The 21,826-nt window shown below is 34.5% G+C and overlaps 1 protein-coding gene across 3 annotated transcripts in view; it reads right to left on the reverse strand.

The window, feature by feature from the left end:
- Positions 1-15,383: 15,383 nt before the first annotated feature.
- Eip63E (cyclin dependent kinase Eip63E) overlaps positions 15,384-21,826 on the reverse strand; it is a 132,851-nt gene continuing 126,408 nt past the window's right edge. For all 3 annotated transcript variants that reach the window (XM_032435015.2, XM_070207802.1, XM_002046545.4), the window contains 3 exons: positions 20,595-20,807; positions 20,306-20,485; positions 15,384-18,064 (listed from right to left, as the gene is read on the reverse strand). In XM_032435015.2, coding sequence (XP_032290906.2) covers positions 18,000-18,064; positions 20,306-20,485; positions 20,595-20,807 — 458 coding nt within the window. In that variant the 3' untranslated portion in view covers positions 15,384-17,999. The remainder of the gene's footprint in view (positions 18,065-20,305; positions 20,486-20,594; positions 20,808-21,826) is intronic.

A 21,826-nucleotide genomic window follows, 5' to 3' on the forward strand; every position in this document is an offset into this window, starting at 1 on the left:
TCAGACGATATTTACCCGAGATATTAAAAAATTTCATCAAAAAAGTTGTCATTTTCTAACCGACCTCAATTTTGAGAAAAAACGTGATGTAACCCCTTGCTGTTTTGGTTGATTTGGGTCAAAATTTAGATTTTCATTTTTTGAACACCAATCGATAGTACTGATTCTTACGAGTCAAAAATGGTACATTATTCCAGAATCGGACATTATTTCGCCGAAATATTCCATAAAATCAGCAAAAAATGTTGATTTTACAAGCAAATCGATTTTTGGTCAACAATTTTTTGTAAGCCATATATTTCTAATATCTTTGAATGCCAATTGATAGTAGGGATCCGTACGAATTCAAAAAGGTATAAAATTTAAAAATCAGACGATATTTACCCGAGATATTAAAAAATTTCATCAAAAAAGTTGTCATTTTCTAACCGACCTCAATTTTGAGAAAAAACGTGATGTAACCCCTTGCTGTTTTGGTTGATTTGGGTCAAAATTTAGATTTTCATTTTTTGAACACCAATCGATAGTACTGATTCTTACGAGTCAAAAATGGTACATCATTCCAGAATCGGACATTATTTCGCCGAGATATTCCATATAATCATCAAAAGAGGTTGATTTTACAAACGAATCGATTTTTGGTCAGCAACTTTTTTTAAGCCATATATTTCTAATATCTTTGAATGCCAATTAATAGTAGAGATCCGTATGAATTCAAAACGGTATAAAATTTCAAAATCAGACGATATTTACCCGAGATATTAAAAAATTTCATCAAAAAAGTTGTCATTTTCTAACCAACCTCAATTTTGAAAAAAAACGTGATGTAACCCCTTGCTGTTTTGGTCGATTTGGGCCAACATTTGGATTTTCATTTTTTGAATGCCAGTCGATAGTACTGATCCTTACGAGTCAAAAATGGTATATCATTCCAAAATCGGACATTATTTCGCCGAGATATTCCATAAAATCATCAAAAGAGGTTGATTTTACAAACAAATCGATTTTTGGTCAACAATTTTTAGTAAGCCATATTTTTTTAATATCGTTGAATGCCAATTGATAGTAGGGATCCGTACGAATTCAAAAAGGTATAAAATTTAAAAATCAGACGATATTTACCCGAGATATTAAAAAATTTCATCAAAAATGATTGTCATTTTCTAACCGAACTCAATTTTGAGAAAAAACGTGATGTAACCCCTTGCTGTTTTGGTTGATTTGGGTCAAAATTTAGATTTTCATTTTTTGAACACCAATCGATAGTACTGATTCTTACGAGTCAAAAATGGTACATCATTCCAGAATCGGACATTATTTCGCCGAGATATTCCATAAAATCATCAAAAGAGGTTGATTTTACAAACAAATCGATTTTTGGTCAGCAACTTTTTTTAAGCCATATATTTCTAATATCGTTGAATGCCAATTGATAGTAGGGATCCGTACGAATTCAAAAAGGTATAAAATTTCAAAATCAGACGATATTTACCCGAGATATTAAAAAATTTCATCAAAAATGATTGTCATTTTCTAACCGAACTCAATTTTGAGAAAAAACGTGATGTAACCCCTTGCTGTTTTGGTTGATTTGGGTCAAAATTTAGATTTTCATTTTTTGAACACCAATCGATAGTACTGATTCTTACGAGTCAAAAATGGTATATCATTCCAAAATCGGACATTATTTGGCCGAAATATTCCATAAAATCAGCAAAAAATGTTGATTTTACAAGCAAATCGATTTTTGGTCAACAATTTTTTGTAAGCCATATATTTCTAATATCTTTGAATGCCAATTAATAGTAGGGATCCGTATGAATTCAAAACGGTATAAAATTTCAAAATCAGACGATATTTACCCGAGATATTAAAAAATTTCATCAAAAAAGTTGTCATTTTCTAACCAACCTCAATTTTGAAAAAAAACGTGATGTAACCCCTTGCTGTTTTGGTCGATTTGGGCCAACATTTAGATTTTCATTTTTTGAATGCCAATCGATAGTACTGATCCTTACGAGTCAAAAATGGTATATCATTCCAAAATCGGACATTATTTCGCCGAGATATTCCATAAAATCATCAAAAGAGGTTGATTTTACAAACAAATCGATTTTTGGTCAGCAACTTTTTTTAAGCCATATATTTCTAATATCTTTGAATGCCAATTAATAGTAGGGATCCGTATGAATTCAAAACGGTAAAAATTTCAAAATCAGACGATATTTACCCGAGATATTAAAAAATTTCATCAAAAAAGTTGTCATTTTCTAACCAACCTCAATTTTGAAAAAAAACGTGATGTAACCCCTTGCTGTTTTGGTCGATTTGGGCCAAAATTTAGATTTTCATTTTTTGAATGCCAATCGATAGTACTGATCCTTACGAGTCAAAAATGGTATATCATTCCAAAATCGGACATTATTTCGCCGAGATATTCCATAAAATCATCAAAAGAGGTTGATTTTACAAACAAATCGATTTTTGGTCAACAATTTTTTGTAAGCCATATTTTTTTAATATCGTTGAATGCCAATTGATAGTAGGGATCCGTACGAATTCAAAAAGGTATACAATTTCAAAATCAGACGATATTTACCCGAGATATTAAAAAATTTCATCAAAAATGATTGTCATTTTCTAACCGAACTCAATTTTGAGAAAAAACGTGATGTAACCCCTTGCTGTTTTGGTTGATTTGGGTCAAAATTTAGATTTTCATTTTTTGAACACCAATCGATAGTACTGATTCTTACGAGTCAAAAATGGTACATTATTCCAGAATCGGACATTATTTCGCCGAAATATTACAAGCAAATCGATTTTTGGTCAACAATTTTTTGTAAGCCATATATTTCTAATATCTTTGAATGCCAATTGATAGTAGGGATCCGTACGAATTCAAAAAGGTATAAAATTTAAAAATCAGACGATATTTACCCGAGATATTAAAAAATTTCATCAAAAAAGTTGTCATTTTCTAACCGACCTCAATTTTGAGAAAAAACGTGATGTAACCCCTTGCTGTTTTGGTTGATTTGGGTCAAAATTTAGATTTTCATTTTTTGAACACCAATCGATAGTACTGATTCTTACGAGTCAAAAATGGTACATCATTCCAGAATCGGACATTATTTCGCCGAGATATTCTATATAATCATCAAAAGAGGTTGATTTTACAAACGAATCGATTTTTGGTCAGCAACTTTTTTTAAGCCATATATTTCTAATATCTTTGAATGCCAATTAATAGTAGGGATCCGTATGAATTCAAAACGGTATAAAATTTCAAAATCAGACGATATTTACCCGAGATATTAAAAAATTTCATCAAAAAAGTTGTCATTTTCTAACCAACCTCAATTTTGAAAAAAAACGTGATGTAACCCCTTGCTGTTTTGGTCGATTTGGGCCAACATTTGGATTTTCATTTTTTGAATGCCAGTCGATAGTACTGATCCTTACGAGTCAAAAATGGTATATCATTCCAAAATCGGACATTATTTCGCCGAGATATTCCATAAAATCATCAAAAGAGGTTGATTTTACAAACAAATCGATTTTTGGTCAACAATTTTTAGTAAGCCATATTTTTTTAATATCGTTGAATGCCAATTGATAGTAGGGATCCGTACGAATTCAAAAAGGTATAAAATTTAAAAATCAGACGATATTTACCCGAGATATTAAAAAATTTCATCAAAAATGATTGTCATTTTCTAACCGAACTCAATTTTGAGAAAAAACGTGATGTAACCCCTTGCTGTTTTGGTTGATTTGGGTCAAAATTTAGATTTTCATTTTTTGAACACCAATCGATAGTACTGATTCTTACGAGTCAAAAATGGTACATCATTCCAGAATCGGACATTATTTCGCCGAGATATTCCATAAAATCATCAAAAGAGGTTGATTTTACAAACAAATCGATTTTTGGTCAGCAACTTTTTTTAAGCCATATATTTCTAATATCGTTGAATGCCAATTGATAGTAGGGATCCGTACGAATTCAAAAAGGTATAAAATTTCAAAATCAGACGATATTTACCCGAGATATTAAAAAATTTCATCAAAAATGATTGTCATTTTCTAACCGAACTCAATTTTGAGAAAAAACGTGATGTAACCCCTTGCTGTTTTGGTTGATTTGGGTCAAAATTTAGATTTTCATTTTTTGAACACCAATCGATAGTACTGATTCTTACGAGTCAAAAATGGTATATCATTCCAAAATCGGACATTATTTGGCCGAAATATTCCATAAAATCAGCAAAAAATGTTGATTTTACAAGCAAATCGATTTTTGGTCAACAATTTTTTGTAAGCCATATATTTCTAATATCTTTGAATGCCAATTAATAGTAGGGATCCGTATGAATTCAAAACGGTATAAAATTTCAAAATCAGACGATATTTACCCGAGATATTGAAAAATTTCATCAAAAAAGTTGTCATTTTCTAACCAACCTCAATTTTGAAAAAAAACGTGATGTAACCCCTTGCTGTTTTGGTCGATTTGGGCCAACATTTAGATTTTCATTTTTTGAATGCCAATCGATAGTACTGATCCTTACGAGTCAAAAATGGTATATCATTCCAAAATCGGACATTATTTCGCCGAGATATTCCATAAAATCATCAAAAGAGGTTGATTTTACAAACAAATCGATTTTTGGTCAGCAACTTTTTTTAAGCCATATATTTCTAATATCTTTGAATGCCAATTAATAGTAGGGATCCGTATGAATTCAAAACGGTAAAAATTTCAAAATCAGACGATATTTACCCGAGATATTAAAAAATTTCATCAAAAAAGTTGTCATTTTCTAACCAACCTCAATTTTGAAAAAAAACGTGATGTAACCCCTTGCTGTTTTGGTCGATTTGGGCCAAAATTTAGATTTTCATTTTTTGAATGCCAATCGATAGTACTGATCCTTACGAGTCAAAAATGGTATATCATTCCAAAATCGGACATTATTTCGCCGAGATATTCCATAAAATCATCAAAAGAGGTTGATTTTACAAACAAATCGATTTTTGGTCAACAATTTTTTGTAAGCCATATTTTTTTAATATCGTTGAATGCCAATTGATAGTAGGGATCCGTACGAATTCAAAAAGGTATACAATTTCAAAATCAGACGATATTTACCCGAGATATTAAAAAATTTCATCAAAAATGATTGTCATTTTCTAACCGAACTCAATTTTGAGAAAAAACGTGATGTAACCCCTTGCTGTTTTGGTTGATTTGGGTCAAAATTTAGATTTTCATTTTTTGAACACCAATCGATAGTACTGATTCTTACGAGTCAAAAATGGTACATTATTCCAGAATCGGACATTATTTCGCCGAAATATTCCATAAAATCAGCAAAAAATGTTGATTTTACAAGCAAATCGATTTTTGGTCAACAATTTTTTGTAAGCCATATATTTCTAATATCGTCGAATGCCAATTGATCGTAGGGATCCGTACGAATTCAAAAAGGTATACAATTTCAAAATCAGACGATATTTACCCGAGATATTAAAAAATTTCATCAAAAATGATTGTCATTTTCTAACCGAACTCAATTTTGAGAAAAAACGTGATGTAACCCCTTGCTGTTTTGGTTGATTTGGGTCAAAATTTAGATTTTCATTTTTTGAACACCAATCGATAGTACTGATTCTTACGAGTCAAAAATGGTACATCATTCCAGAATCGGACATTATTTCGCCGAGATATTCCATAAAATCATCAAAAGAGGTTGATTTTACAAACGAATCGATTTTTGGTCAGCAACTTTTTTTAAGCCATATATTTCTAATATCTTTGAATGCCAATTAATAGTAGGGATCCGTATGAATTCAAAACGGTATAAAATTTCAAAATCAGACGATATTTACCCGAGATATTAAAAAATTTCATCAAAAAAGTTGTCATTTTCTAACCAACCTCAATTTTGAAAAAAAACGTGATGTAACCCCTTGCTGTTTTGGTCGATTTGGGCCAACATTTAGATTTTCATTTTTTGAATGCCAGTCGATAGTACTGATCCTTACGAGTCAAAAATGGTATATCATTCCAAAATCGGACATTATTTCGCCGAGATATTCCATAAAATCATCAAAAGAGGTTGATTTTACAAACAAATCGATTTTTGGTCAACAATTTTTAGTAAGCCATATTTTTTTAATATCGTTGAATGCCAATTGATAGTAGGGATCCGTACGAATTCGAAAAGGTATAAAATTTAAAAATCAGACGATATTTACCCGAGATATTAAAAAATTTCATCAAAAAAGTTGTCATTTTCTAACCGACCTCAATTTTGAGAAAAAACGTGATGTAACCCCTTGCTGTTTTGGTTGATTTGGGTCAAAATTTAGATTTTCATTTTTTGAACACCAATCGATAGTACTGATTCTTACGAGTCAAAAATGGTACATTATTCCAGAATCGGACATTATTTCGCCGAAATATTCCATAAAATCAGCAAAATATGTTGATTTTACAAGCAAATCGATTTTTGGTCAACAATTTTTTGTAAGCCATATATTTCTAATATCGTCGAATGCCAATTGATAGTAGGGATCCGTACGAATTCAAAAAGGTATACAATTTCAAAATCAGACGATATTTACCCGAGATATTAAAAAATTTCATCAAAAATGATTGTCATTTTCTAACCGAACTCAATTTTGAGAAAAAAAGTTATGTAACCCTTTGCTGTTTTGGTTGATTTGGGTCAAAATTTAGATTTTCATTTTTTGAATGCCAATCGATAGTACTGATCCTTACGAGTCAAAAATGGTATATCATTCCAAAATCGGACATTATTTCGCCGAGATATTCCATAAAATCATCAAAAGAGGTTGATTTTACAAACAAATCGATTTTTGGTCAACAATTTTTTGTAAGCCATATTTTTTTAATATCGTTGAATGCCAATTGATAGTAGGGATCCGTACGAATTCAAAAAGGTATACAATTTCAAAATCAGACGATATTTACCCGAGATATTAAAAAATTTCATCAAAAATGATTGTCATTTTCTAACCGACCTCAATTTTGAGAAAAAACGTGATGTAACCCCTTGCTGTTTTGGTTGATTTGGGTCAAAATTTAGATTTTCATTTTTTGAACACCAATCGATAGTACTGATTCTTACGAGTCAAAAATGGTATATCATTCCAGAATCGGACATTATTTCGCCGAGATATTCCATAAAATCAGCAAAAAATGTTGATTTTACAAACAAATCGATTTTTGGTCAACAATTTTTTGTAAGCCATATATTTCTAATATCTTTGAATGCCAATTGATAGTAGGGATCCGTACGAATTCAAAAAGGTATAAAATTTAAAGTTGTCATTTTCTAACCAACCTCAATTTTGAAAAAAAACGTGATGTAACCCCTTGCTGTTTTGGTCGATTTGGGCCAACATTTAGATTTTCATTTTTTGAATGCCAATCGATAGTACTGATCCTTACGAGTCAAAAATGGTATATCATTCCAAAATCGGACATTATTTCGCCGAGATATTCCATAAAATCATCAAAAGAGGTTGATTTTACAAACAAATCGATTTTTGGTCAGCAACTTTTTTTAAGCCATATATTTCTAATATCTTTGAATGCCAATTAATAGTAGGGATCCGTATGAATTCAAAACGGTAAAAATTTCAAAATCAGACGATATTTACCCGAGATATTAAAAAATTTCATCAAAAAAGTTGTCATTTTCTAACCAACCTCAATTTTGAAAAAAAACGTGATGTAACCCCTTGCTGTTTTGGTCGATTTGGGCCAAAATTTAGATTTTCATTTTTTGAATGCCAATCGATAGTACTGATCCTTACGAGTCAAAAATGGTATATCATTCCAAAATCGGACATTATTTCGCCGAGATATTCCATAAAATCATCAAAAGAGGTTGATTTTACAAACAAATCGATTTTTGGTCAACAATTTTTTGTAAGCCATATTTTTTTAATATCGTTGAATGCCAATTGATAGTAGGGATCCGTACGAATTCAAAAAGGTATACAATTTCAAAATCAGACGATATTTACCCGAGATATTAAAAAATTTCATCAAAAATGATTGTCATTTTCTAACCGAACTCAATTTTGAGAAAAAACGTGATGTAACCCCTTGCTGTTTTGGTTGATTTGGGTCAAAATTTAGATTTTCATTTTTTGAACACCAATCGATAGTACTGATTCTTACGAGTCAAAAATGGTACATTATTCCAGAATCGGACATTATTTCGCCGAAATATTCCATAAAATCAGCAAAAAATGTTGATTTTACAAGCAAATCGATTTTTGGTCAACAATTTTTTGTAAGCCATATATTTCTAATATCGTCGAATGCCAATTGATCGTAGGGATCCGTACGAATTCAAAAAGGTATACAATTTCAAAATCAGACGATATTTACCCGAGATATTAAAAAATTTCATCAAAAATGATTGTCATTTTCTAACCGAACTCAATTTTGAGAAAAAACGTGATGTAACCCCTTGCTGTTTTGGTTGATTTGGGTCAAAATTTAGATTTTCATTTTTTGAACACCAATCGATAGTACTGATTCTTACGAGTCAAAAATGGTACATCATTCCAGAATCGGACATTATTTCGCCGAGATATTCCATAAAATCATCAAAAGAGGTTGATTTTACAAACGAATCGATTTTTGGTCAGCAACTTTTTTTAAGCCATATATTTCTAATATCTTTGAATGCCAATTGATAGTAGGGATCCGTACGAATTCAAAAAGGTATAAAATTTAAAAATCAGACGATATTTACCCGAGATATTAAAAAATTTCATCAAAAAAGTTGTCATTTTCTAACCGACCTCAATTTTGAGAAAAAACGTGATGTAACCCCTTGCTGTTTTGTTTGATTTGGGTCAAAATTTAGATTTTCATTTTTTGAACACCAATCGATAGTACTGATTCTTACGAGTCAAAAATGGTACATTATTCCAGAATCGGACATTATTTCGCCGAAATATTCCATAAAATCAGCAAAAAATGTTGATTTTACAAGCAAATCGATTTTTGGTCAACAATTTTTTGTAAGCCATATATTTCTAATATCGTCGAATGCCAATTGATAGTAGGGATTCGTACGAATTCAAAAAGGTATACAATTTCAAAATCAGACGATATTTACCCGATATATTAAAAAATTGCATCAAAAAAGTTGTCATTTTCTAACCGACCTCAATTTTGAGAAAAAACGTGATGTAACCCCTTGCTGTTTTGGTCGATTTGGGCCAAAATTTAGATTTTCATTTTTTTAATGCCAATCGATAGTACTGATCCTTACGATTCAAAAATGGTATATCATTCCAAAATCGGACATTATTTCGCCGAGATATTCCATAAAATCATCAAAAGAGGTTGATTTTACAAACGAATCCATTTTTGGTCAGCAACTTTTTTTAAGCCATATATTTCTAATATCTTTGAATAGTAGGGATCCGTACGAATTCAAAAAGGTATACAATTTCAAAATCAGACGATATTTACCCGATATATTAAAAAATTGCATCAAAAAAGTTGTCATTTTCTAACCGACCTCAATTTTGAGAAAAAACGTGATGTTATGTTATGTCGTTTTGGAACGTCATATCTCCGCGCGGAGTTATGTCGTTTTGGAATGTCATATCTCCGCGCGGAGTTATGTCGTTTTAGAACGTCATATCACAGCGCGGAGTTATGTCGTTTTGGAGCGTCGTATCACCGCGCGGAGTTATGTCGTTTTGGAATGTCATATCTCCGCGCGGAGTTATGTCGTTTTGGAACGTCATATCTCCGCGCGGAGTTATGTCGTTTTAGAACGTCATATCTCCACGCGGAGTTATGTCGTTTTGGAACGTCATATCTCCGCGCGGAGTTATGTCGTTTTGGAACGTCATATCTCCGCGCGGAGTTATGTCGTTTTAGAACGTCATATCTCCACGCGGAGTTTTATGATGTAGGTCGATGCAGGGGGTCTATAGGATCCTAACGCACCATGTCCTTTGAAAATCTGCAAGGACATGCCCGAGGTATGGCCTTTTTCCTGTTTTATTTAATTATTTATATGTTTAATTTAAATGTGTTTTTATCATTTCAGACTGCCAAATTAAGGACTAAAAGGACCTCTAAGGACCTACACGAGCGACAAAGCAGATTTTTCCAGGATCGGACTTAATCTAGGCAAGATTTAGTTAATTTAAGTTTAAACACGCTAAAATTATAAACTATGCTCGTTTTGTATAATTTTAAGAGAAATAATTAAGAAAATTAGCAATTTTATAAATTGAAACATAAATAAATTTAAAATAAAAGCGAAATTCCTGTTGTTTTATTTAAAAATTGAAAAATCAACGGTTTTTAGAAATCCATTGCATACCGCCGGCGCTGGTGTTCTGTCGTTTTGAAACGTCATATCTCCATTGGCAACCGCTGGCGCTGGAGTTCTGTCGTTTTGGAACGTCATATCTCCATTGGACGCCGCTGGCGCTGGAGTTCTGTCGTTTTGGAACGTCATATCTCCGCGCGGAGTTATGTCGTTTTGGAATGTCATATCTCCGCGCGGAGCTATGTCGTTTTGGAATGTCATATCTCCGCGCGGAGTTATGTCGTTTTAGAACGTCATATCACAGCGCGGAGTTATGTCGTTTTGGAACGTCGTATCACCGCGCGGAGTTATGTCGTTTTGGAATGTCATATCTCCGCGCGGAGTTATGTCGTTTTAGAACGTCATATCACAGCGCGGAGTTATGTCGTTTTGGAACGTCGTATCACCGCGCGGAGTTATGTCGTTTTGGAATGTCATATCTCCGCGCGGAGTTATGTCGTTTTAGAACGTCATATCACAGCGCGGAGTTATGTCGTTTTGGAACGTCGTATCACCGCGCGGAGTTATGTCGTTTTGGAATGTCATATCTCCGCGCGGAGTTATGTCGTTTTGGAACGTCATATCTCCGCGCGGAGTTATGTCGTTTTGGAATGTCATATCTCCGCGCGGAGTTATGTCGTTTTGGAACGTCATATCTCCGCGCGGAGTTATGTCGTTTTGGAATGTCATATCTCCGCGCGGAGTTATGTCGTTTTGGAACGTCATATCTCCGCGCGGAGTTATGTCGTTTTGGAATGTCATATCTCCGCGCGGAGTTATGTCGTTTTGGAACGTCATATCTCCACGCGGAGTTATGTCGTTTTGGAACGTCATATCTCCGCGCGGAGTTATATCGTTTTGGAACGTCATATCTCCGCGCGGAGTTATATCGTTTTGGAACGTCATATCTCCGCGCGGAGTTATGTCGTTTTGGAACGTCATATCTCCGCGCGGAGTTATGTCGTTTTGGAACGTCATATCTCCGCGCGGAGTTATGTCGTTTTGGAACGTCATATCTCCGCGCGGAGTTATGTCGTTTTGGAACGTCATATCTCCGCGCGGAGTTATGTCGTTTTGGAACGTCATATCTCCGCGCGGAGTTATGTCGTTTTGGAACGTCATATCTCCGCGCGGAGTTATGTCGTTTTGGAATGTCATATCTCCGCGCGGAGTTATGTCGTTTTGGAATGTCATATCTCCGCGCGGAGTTATGTCGTTTTGGAATGTCATATCTCCGCGCGGAGTTATGTCGTTTTAGAACGTCATATCTCCGCGCGAAAAAGTTGCCGAGATTTTTCTTAAAATCTGCCAAAATACCAGGCGAACAGAAATGCCCAGAAGGTCGAAAAAAATATTTTTAATTGCATACAAAATTTCATTGCATACCCAAAAGGGCGCCCTCGGCAAGTCCCAAATTTTAACTAAAATTTCCCAGAAATACCAGGCGAACAGAAATGCACAGAAGGTCGACGTACAATATTTTTACGTCCGAATAGAATCGTTGCATACCCTCACGGGGCGCCCTGGTTGGCGGCTACGCCCCAAATTTGCCCTAAAATTCCACTCAAATACCAGGCGAACATAAATGCCCAGAAGGTCGACGAGTGGTTTGAATAAAAATTTTCATTGCATAGCATAAAGGGGCAAAAATGTAACTCAATTAAAATGAGTGCTGGTAATTAGCAGTTTATGTAAAATAAGTGCTGTAAGCCGGCTGTTAAACAACAGCTGCAGCCGCAGCTAATGTAAAAGGGCTCCTGAAAGAAAAATCATACATGTTTTTGGACCATTTCAATGCAAATTTTGCAGGGATCTAATCCTTTAGGTTCCCAAGGACTATATCGATGGTATGGTGTAACCAAGGATAAACTAGTCAACTAGAAACCATGCAGGGGTGGGGCGGCTGTAAAAGAAAAGCATACATAATTTTGAACAATGTTCTTGCGAATTTTGCGAGAACGTTGTCCTTTAGGTTCGCTAGGACTATATCAATGATATGGAATAACCAAGGATATATAGGTCAACTAGGTACCATGAATAGAGATCAGTTACTGATTATATTATGTCCATGTCTTATTATCTCGGGTCAACAATGCCCGAATTAGGAATGTTATACATTTTTATGAACTTTAAATTAAATGCCAATCAATATGTCTTTCGTACGAATTCAAAAAGGTATTGAATTTACAAATCAAATGTTATTTACCCGAGATATTCCAAAATAATCTTCAAAAAATGTTGATTTTACAAACGAACCTTTTTTGGCCACAACTATTTTTAGCCCATCGATTTTTAATTTGTTGAAAAGTTTATTGATAGTAGGGATCCGTACGAATTTAAAAAGGTAGACAATATTTAACCGAGAACAAAAAGAAATCGAAAAATTCTTATTTGCGGACCGACGCCATTTTAGACAAAGGAAGTAACACTAATGCTACTAATACAACTAATACTACTATACAACTAGTACTTTTAATACTACTAAATCTTCTAATATGTACTACTAATACGTTTTTTGGACATTAAAAGTTTTCGAAAAATGTGAAGATTCAAATATCTCAGTTAAAAGTAAGTTGGGCCATATTTGAGTACCAATTATATCTACTTGTGATTTTCATTTTCCAAAACCCTGTCTTTCTTACAGTAAGTCATTTTTCAAGACATTTGTTGACCTAAGATAACTTCAGCATGTGCCAGTTAAATAACCGGATTTGTAAGAGTCGGCACCTGCGAAGTACTGTTCTTCCCGTTTTAATTTGTACTTACCATTTGTGCCTATTTATAAACAGAAAGATTTAATTTCATGCGTCATCACAAATATACATCTATATATGTATATAGTTTGTGCTCACAATAAGTTACCTTTTAGATGATAATGCTTTACAGCTTTCTGGATTATGTCATTTTGTTGTTGCTTGTAGTTGCTGCTAAATTACCAAGCAATTGTTGCTGTCTGTTATGGGTTTTTGAAGGTTTTTACCGGTCATCGTGCACTGTGGAAACCTTTTGCCTTTTGCAGCTGGCATCAAACAGCTGGCGGAGTCGTGCGCAGATGCACCAACTCTGATAGACCTTTAGCGGGCAGAGAAACGATAGACTTTGACTGCAGCCAGGCGGATGATTGGCCAAGTCGATGACGCAAACTCATGGGCAAAAATAAATCAAAAAAAAATATGAACAATTTATAGTAAAAAACAAAAAAGTTGCTTGATGCCATGCCTCGGGGCTAGTTGCCCAAAAAAAGAGTTGTGTCATTTGCATAATTATAGCTCAGCACAACTCTGAAAGTCTTAATTGTGGGAGATTTGCGAAATATAGCGCAAACTGAATCTCAATGAAGAGCAAAAGTACTTCAATTGTATCAATTAGCTTGCGCATAAACTATTTTATTTGTCGTCATCAAATGTTATTAGTTTTCATTGTTATTTATGCGTTTGGAGACACAACGACTGAAACATTCATCAATTCAGCGACCAACAGCCTTGCATTCCGAAGTGTGTCAAAGCAGCAGCTGCTTAAATATATATGTATATATGTCTATATTCATAGCTATATATACTTGTTTGCAGGTCCAAGAGCAATTGAAATTTGTAGTTTTCATTTGACTTTTGTTTGGTTTCTTGCGTTTTATTTAATATTAAATTATTGTACAGGTTGAACTTATTCAAATTGTATTTAGTTATCATTCATTATTCATTTGTATTAAATCATAAACATTCAATTTGGGTTCTTTGCCATTTTGGTTTTGGTTTCGTCTTGTTTTGTTTCGATTTTCTTTTTCGCTACTTAGAAATCAACTACAGATATTTACAAAAAAATTATTTATGTTAATCTCATTTTGTCGCTGCCCCTCGCTGCCGTATGTGGACCGCGGGGGCTGTGGTGCGAGGCGAGTTTAACCCTTTGCCCTTTCAACTATACAAAAAATGCTTACAGTGTAAACATAAAAACTACACGCGTCTACATACCGCCGAGAGAACAAAATAAATATATATATATATATAGACGCATATATATATATATTTATTTATTTGTAATTTCGATCGACTCTTGTTTGCGTCTTGTGGTAATAGATTTGTTATTATTTTTTTATATTTTAATATGTTCAATTTTTGTTTTGTTTTGTTTTTAACAAAGGTACGTTAAATATTTACGACAAATTCAATGCATTAAAAATAATTTAGTTATACCTCATTCGACTTGTTTACTTCGAGTTCTGAGTTTCGAGATGCCATTTCATATAGATTTTTACCTTTCGTTCCTGCGGGTTCACTTGAGGGAACCCTTACCGCTTAGCTACTATTGAATACATCTAGAGACACGTTCAGCTAAAAACATTCTTATTTATTACAATTTTGTGATTACTTTAGTTAATATTCTATAGCTTAATGCTTCTCTCCAATTTGTGTTTTGTGTGCAATGAAAACAAGATTTACATACACAAAGGTTGCCTATGTATATATATATATATATATATATATATAACTGATGCCCTGTTGCAGAACTCAATAAGAATCCATCGTTTGATCAATGTCTGATCATCGAAAATAATTGCTAAATAAAAATCGCGCTCATCATTGCGTTTCGTTCGATTTGTTCATTGGCTCTTTGGCTTATAAACTATGGACGTAACCTCGGGATGGGAAAAGTGCGAAAAGTGCATTCCATTGCTCGAAACAGTTTCGTGTTTTATAAAAATGTTACCTTTTTTTGGATTTTCTTTTTGAAAATGTTGCTTGCTTCTTTTTGTTTCTTCTGTTGCTAAATTTTTACTCAATGTGAGCTCGTCATAATCAAAACAAATTACAAACAATACGAAATGTTTATACGATTAAGTGCTAAGAATTTTTTGCAATTTCAATTTTCGTTTCGTTTGCGGTTTGCTTTGAAAATTTGTTCGTGCGTGCAATTGTTGTCTTCTATTCATTTTTGCTAGCAAATAACTCTAAACAATTTCGTTTGGCTCAGCATCTAATTTGGTTCGTTCTAAAGTGCTTATTTTTCATGTGGTTTACTGTTTACTCTTTTCTCTAGTTTATTTTTAAATTGTTTGTTTTTTTCCTTTCTTTTTTTTTTTAATTTTCTGCATATTCTTGTTTTAGGTTTTGCATACTTTTTTCATAAATCACAGAAAAAGTTTTCTCATTAAATTTTTTGTTTTTTTTTTTTTCTTTGTTTTTCGCTATTTAATGTATTCTTTTTTATTTAAATAATCGAGTTTTTCATTTTCTACTACAAAATATAATTTTGTTGTTGTTGCGCTTATAAACGCTGCTAAAACGCGCGCGCTTTAAAACGTCGACCGCCTGGAACAGTTACTGCGCAAAGTTAATGCACATTGTCGGCCAGTGTTGAAAAGCGCGTGTCTGACTTTTAAAATGTTTTTAGAATATTCATTACTTTGACGCTGTCGTAATTTCATTCAAATTTACTCTAAACTCGATTCGTTTATGTTCTTGATATATTTTTTGGTTTTCTTTTTTCATCATAAAAGTTGTTGGCCATTAGGCCACAGAGGGCGCCACTGGCAATTGCATTTTGCTCAAGAATTTGCATTGATTTAAGTAAATAATTGTTAACATATTTTGCTCTACGTTTATTTTGTTGCTTACACTTCTACACGCCGATATTCATTTTGATTCATTTACCTTTCAAAACCATTTGAAGTGTCTTTGATTTAAGTTTGCACATTTAGTTATTTCTCTCCTGAACTCTACCCTTTGTCCTCTCATCTTTTGTGTGTGTTGCGTAACGTTTCATTAAACATGGAAATGGATTGATTGGATTTCATTTTAACTACGACACTATGTAAAATACTTGGTTAGGTTATTTTAAATGTTAGCTTTAGTTGGTTGACTATTTTATTTAGAATTTATTTGCTGTTGCTGCTAAAAACGTTTTTACTACTACTTTTTCAATTCTAGTTTAATTTGAGTTTAACTATTCATTCGTTTCGATTTGCTTCAAAAATGTTTATTATTGTATCAACTATATGCTCTAAATCTCCTCCGGGTGGAATTTCTACTCACCCCCTCTCCTGGTGGTGTTTCCATGATTTAGTTTTATCTTTTATGTAACTACTTCAACAGCTTTATCCGGATTTTATTATTATTTTTAGCTTATTATTATTATTTACTAGGAATTCGTTCGATTTCGTATGACAAATTTTGGGTTCTGGGACAGCAGCGACACTGAAATCATAAAAGTATTTTAATATAGAAGAACATAAATGAAATAAATATGAAACAAGAGCAAACGATACGGTATAAATGATTTAAATTTATTTGTTTTTTAATTGTTTGCTTTATACATAAATTCATTTATTATTTGTTTTTTTAATTAATAATAATTAAAAATGTATCACTTAAACAGCGCAGCAAAATTTTCTTTTAAATGACAAAAGAGCGTTCAAAATAATAATATAGTATATAAATGAAACAATCAAGAGCTGGCTATCGGCGCAAGCCGACAATTAAATACTCTCACAGACATTTGCAACAAATATACGCTATAGTTTATAGTTGTTCGAAGGAAGGAATATGCATACACATTCACACATATGTATATATATAATAGGATCTGTTTATGCTTGCGACATTTGCAGACACCTGAATCTATGATATTTATTGAATTGTGAAAGTACTATAGTTAGGCATGAGGTTTTAGATGATTTCTTTATCGGAACTATAAACTTGTCTTAGGTGGCCCGGGGTCTTGACTCATACCCATAAGGAAATGGTTGTGCTAGTCAGTTGGAAACACAGAGATAAATTGAATGCAACTACTTAAACTTAAATTTATGATTTGCGTGCATACAAGAAATAAGACAATTTTCGACTTGATTTAATATTAATTTCAATTTTGTAACTTTACTTTTGAGAAACCCTATTAAACATGTCCCTGTAGAAGCAAACACAGCACTATATATGTTTTTTTTTTTTTAGAAACGAAAAACAAACACAAGGAATAATTGGATTTTTTCATTTTGTATACACAGACAGCACAACAGAAAAATCTAGAATATTTGCTTTTTGCTTAATCAAAAACCTAGAGAAATGAAAACACAATACTTGCACAAAAACGTTTTCTTGCAGAAAAAATAGCTCTAGTATAAATTTACAAAAAAAAAATAAACTCCTGTGCTCCTGTTGCGCAAAACAATATTTGACTAAACTGAGTATCCTTATTGTGGAAGGCGCTAAGAAGTCGACGTTGATAGCTTAAATAACTAAACTAACTAATGCCCAGGCACGAATTTGACTGAAATGCTGCCGCTGTTGCCGCCGCCCCCCTCCCCCATTTTCCGCTTCACACTCCTCTCGCACGCCCACTAAAATTTACAATCTGAAATCGAAGCAAGAATTTGACAAATTATGGTAGAAAACTTGTTATTTTTCGTACACTCTTCATTATGGCTGCCGATTGTAGTTGTTGTAGTTGTTATTGTTGTTGTTGTTGTTATTTGTTGCTGAGTTGTTTGCTGGGTTGTTTTGTGGGTTGTTTAGTTGCTGGGTGTAGCTGGGTTGTTGTTGGGCTGATATTTGTTGTAGATCGTATATTGGTCTAACAATAGAAACGTACGCCATCCACTGAGAGGACCTGCTTTAATTTTCATTTATTCTGTCGATTCGGTTCCGTATGCAGCTGCACGCCTTCCACGGTGAAAATTGAGGTTTCTGCGAAGAGTAAATAATATGTGCAATTTATTATCATAATTCCATTTTTTTTTTCATTTTTTTTCTTAATTAAAAACTTTAACAGTATGACAACATTTGTTCACTGGATATTATTTAATATACTCGCAGACAAGCAGGCTGGCAATTTAAATGCAATGCAAATTTCATTTTGCCGAAAGGGTGTATGTGCCACACCCACGCACTCGAACGCCCTGTACTGTGGAACCCCGGGAAAACCGCAATGCTCACACGCTCAACTGCTGCGGTTTTTGGCTGTGCATTGACCTTATCCGGCTGCTGGGCACCATGATAAATGCCGCACATTAGTTGCGTTTTAATTGATTTTATCTGAAAACTGTTAAAGCTGCAACCGCAACAGGGGTGAATGCGGGAGAGAAAGTTAGGGAGAGAGCATGTTTAATGAACAAACAGCAGTTGAGTCTACCTGTGAGCTCTGATTTCAATTTTGACCAAAATTAGCATATTTACAAGTTTTGTAAACAGCCAAGAGTGCGCCGGATGTTTAGATGGATGTGGGCATATATACAAATCACAGTTAATCACATTTTAAGCGCACATTAAGCTACCCGGCCATTAAATGGACATTAGTCTAGGCCCCTCCCCTCACATTCGGCTGCATTCATTACCCGGCCAAGGCCTCGAGAGGCTCCTCCTTTGCGCCGGGCCAATGAATGCACTTGGCAAATTGCAACGTTCGATGCATCGTTTGGTATATTCCGAATAATGTTTTTCCCAAACAGGCGGCTCCATTGGGCCAAATTATTTCCATTTACAATTGCAAATCGCATGCCGGATTGAGCCGAGCGTAATTAATGCAGAAAGCTGCTGAAACTTATTTTGCTTAAACGATTTTTGCTGAATGCGTTTGCCATGAGGATTCAGCAGGAGATTTACGAGCGCTTTGACTAATGGACATTGGAAATTCATAGAGTATTAAGTCAATGTATAAATAATATTCTAGTCAAACAATGAATATTAGTTAATAGTTTATAGAATTTCCCAATATGCTGATTAGAATAAACAACATAGTCAAATGGTTGCGAATACTTGATATACACTGTAAACACAGTTTCAAAGAGGTGGATTAGATGTGAATATTTGATGTTCGGAAACACGAAAGTTTAGAAATATTTCAATTATTATAGGGCATATGTAGGTTATATCAAGTTTTATATACTTTTAAACTAAAACTGGCAACTATATCCTATGATTCAGATATTTCAACATTCATTTATTTCTAGATTGCGACTCGTGCCCGGATATCCATTGCTTGACTGCCTTGGGCTACTTTGACGACTCATCTGCCATGGATATCTAATCCTTAATATCTAATAATAGCTTTAGTAGTGTAATAGGTATATTCAATATATGATATGATAGTCTTCCCAATCTTTGGATTTAATTTAATCATTTTTAAAATATGAAGAAAATACCATTAATAAATGAATATATTATGGATCACAAGTGTTTTATTTGACTTTACTTTCAGGCCTTTACTCTTAGGTCTCATGCTCCAAATATCTTCAGGCAAAAAAGTGATATAGCTCAAATGTATAAAGTATATTGCTATAAAGAGCTTCTCTAGCCAAAAACAAAGTAGCTTTGCACAGTCTTTTCAGGAGCCTAGCTAAACTTGTCTACAAGCTATTCTCTCTCTTTGCACGTGCCTGCTGTTGCGCTTTGTCTGCATTTTTTGGGCACATTTAACTGGCTTGGGGCAAATTAACTAGTTGCTCTGAGAGTGCTGCCAGTTGCCACACACAAATGGGCTTTCCACTGTTGCGCTTGGCAACTTGCGACTTGTTGCAAAAACTTCTTCTTTTTTTTTTTTTTCGTCCGTCCAGTTGAGGCACACACAAATTAAAACGCAAAAAGTGTAATTAGTGTTAACTGTAAACAGTAAAATTGGTAGCTGTGTTAGCCAGGCAAACATTATTTAAACAGTCAACAGACAGACAAGAGGCAGTTGCCTGGCCAAGTTTGTCGCACAAACTTAAATGAGTTGTGTAGTTCAATTGGAAGGCGCCCGAGAGCTGGGAGGCAAAGGGAGGCCCTGTTTATGGCAACTGCAAAAGTTGAGGACAAACAAAATTTGTTGTGTTGCATTTTAATTGGTTTTCTTTGCCACCGTCAGACAATGCGGCAGGCCCCAAATATTGGCTTGTAAATGTTTAATATATTCATTTAGTTTGAAATTTAAATTCTATTTAAAATTCCTACCGTCTGGCAATTCGTAGAGTTTCTTTGGCAATTGCGCAAAGTAGGGATGCTGCAGTGCCTCCTCGGCGCCGATGCGCTGCTCGGGATTGAGCTGCAGGAACGCGTTCGCTATCGTCTCGCCCTCGATAATGTCGTACAGCCGTGGAAAATTGTGACCCAGTTTCCGTGGTCGATAGAAACCTGCACCAATGCAAGCCAAATGAAGCCAAATTAGTTTTGCAAAAATAAAAAAATCCAGCGCAGCTGCTTCGTATGCTTCGTCTGCTGATGCTGCTGGCCAATTACTCACCCAACTTGTGCGGTTTGTAGCCTGGGAAATGTGTGACGCCCTGCCACGTATCCTCGGTGGGCGTGCCCAGCAATTTGAATATCTTATCCAGCTGATCGTATGTATCACGTATGCCCGGGAATGTTGGCATACCAGTCACCATCTCCACAAATATACAGCCAACGCCCCACATGTCCAGCGAGGTGGAGTACTCTGTGCTGCCCAGCAGTACGTCTACATAAACAGGGACAAGAGAGTTTGTGGTTGCTTCGTTAGGTAAATGCACTTTTTGTTTGAAAATAAATTGCAATTCTAAATAAATAAACAGAGCTGTTAGTCCAGTCGCCCTGCTAGCCACATGGAATGACAGCGTGACACACTGACTGACAGCCATGCAGAGGTCGCCTTAGCGCTTATCTCGGCTGACCCTTGAAGCAGCGGCTAAACAAAGTTTTGAGCACACACAAAAAACGTGGCACAGGTGGGGCACACAAACCCAACCCAAAGCCCAAGCCCCACTACTTTGGGCCAACCACATCCGCATCCGCACGTTTGCATGCATCCACTTGGCTCTCGGCTGCTGCTGCTGCTGCTGCTGTTGCTGCTGTTCGTCCTGCCACCCGCTGGTCAAGAGTCTGCTTGTCTGCTAAGAAGTGCAGATTAAATTTGTTTAACATGCTTTGACTTGCCCGTTGAGGTCAGTCTGGGGAGCAGCACCAGCAGCAGCAGTAGCCACTGGCAGCAGGCAGCTGGCAGCCGCTTGAGTTCACACAAACTGTTTATGTCGAGGGAATTGCATATTAAAAAATTAACTTTATTCTCTATGCTACTCTTTTATTCTCTCCCTGTCTTCCTCTCTCTCTCTCTCTCAGCATTTATCCCTCTAGTGCTTTTTTTCAATTTAGCGCTGCAAATTGATAGGAAATTTGTATAAGACTAAAAAAGCAATATGAATTGTTTACCCATTGGACGTTGTCTATTTAGTCGTATATTAAAATTAATCTGTTTTCAGCTCTGTGCTAAAATTGAAAATGCTTAATGGAAAACCCCCAAACCAATATTAATCTTATTTTTTGCAGTTTTTTTCCTCTAGTAATTATCTATGCGGAAGAAGTTTTTTGCTGAAAGCGATTTACAATTTTCTAGTTCATTCAGAATTGTGTAAAGAAGATTAAAGTTTTTCTTATTGGATGTTAATCTAACATGAAGTTTAACTATTAGCATTACGTTTAATAAGTTTTATATTTAAGCAA

This window comes from Drosophila virilis, chromosome 3 (assembly GCF_030788295.1).
Source record: "Drosophila virilis strain 15010-1051.87 chromosome 3, Dvir_AGI_RSII-ME, whole genome shotgun sequence".
NCBI classification, from domain to species: Eukaryota; Metazoa; Arthropoda; class Insecta; order Diptera; family Drosophilidae; genus Drosophila; species Drosophila virilis.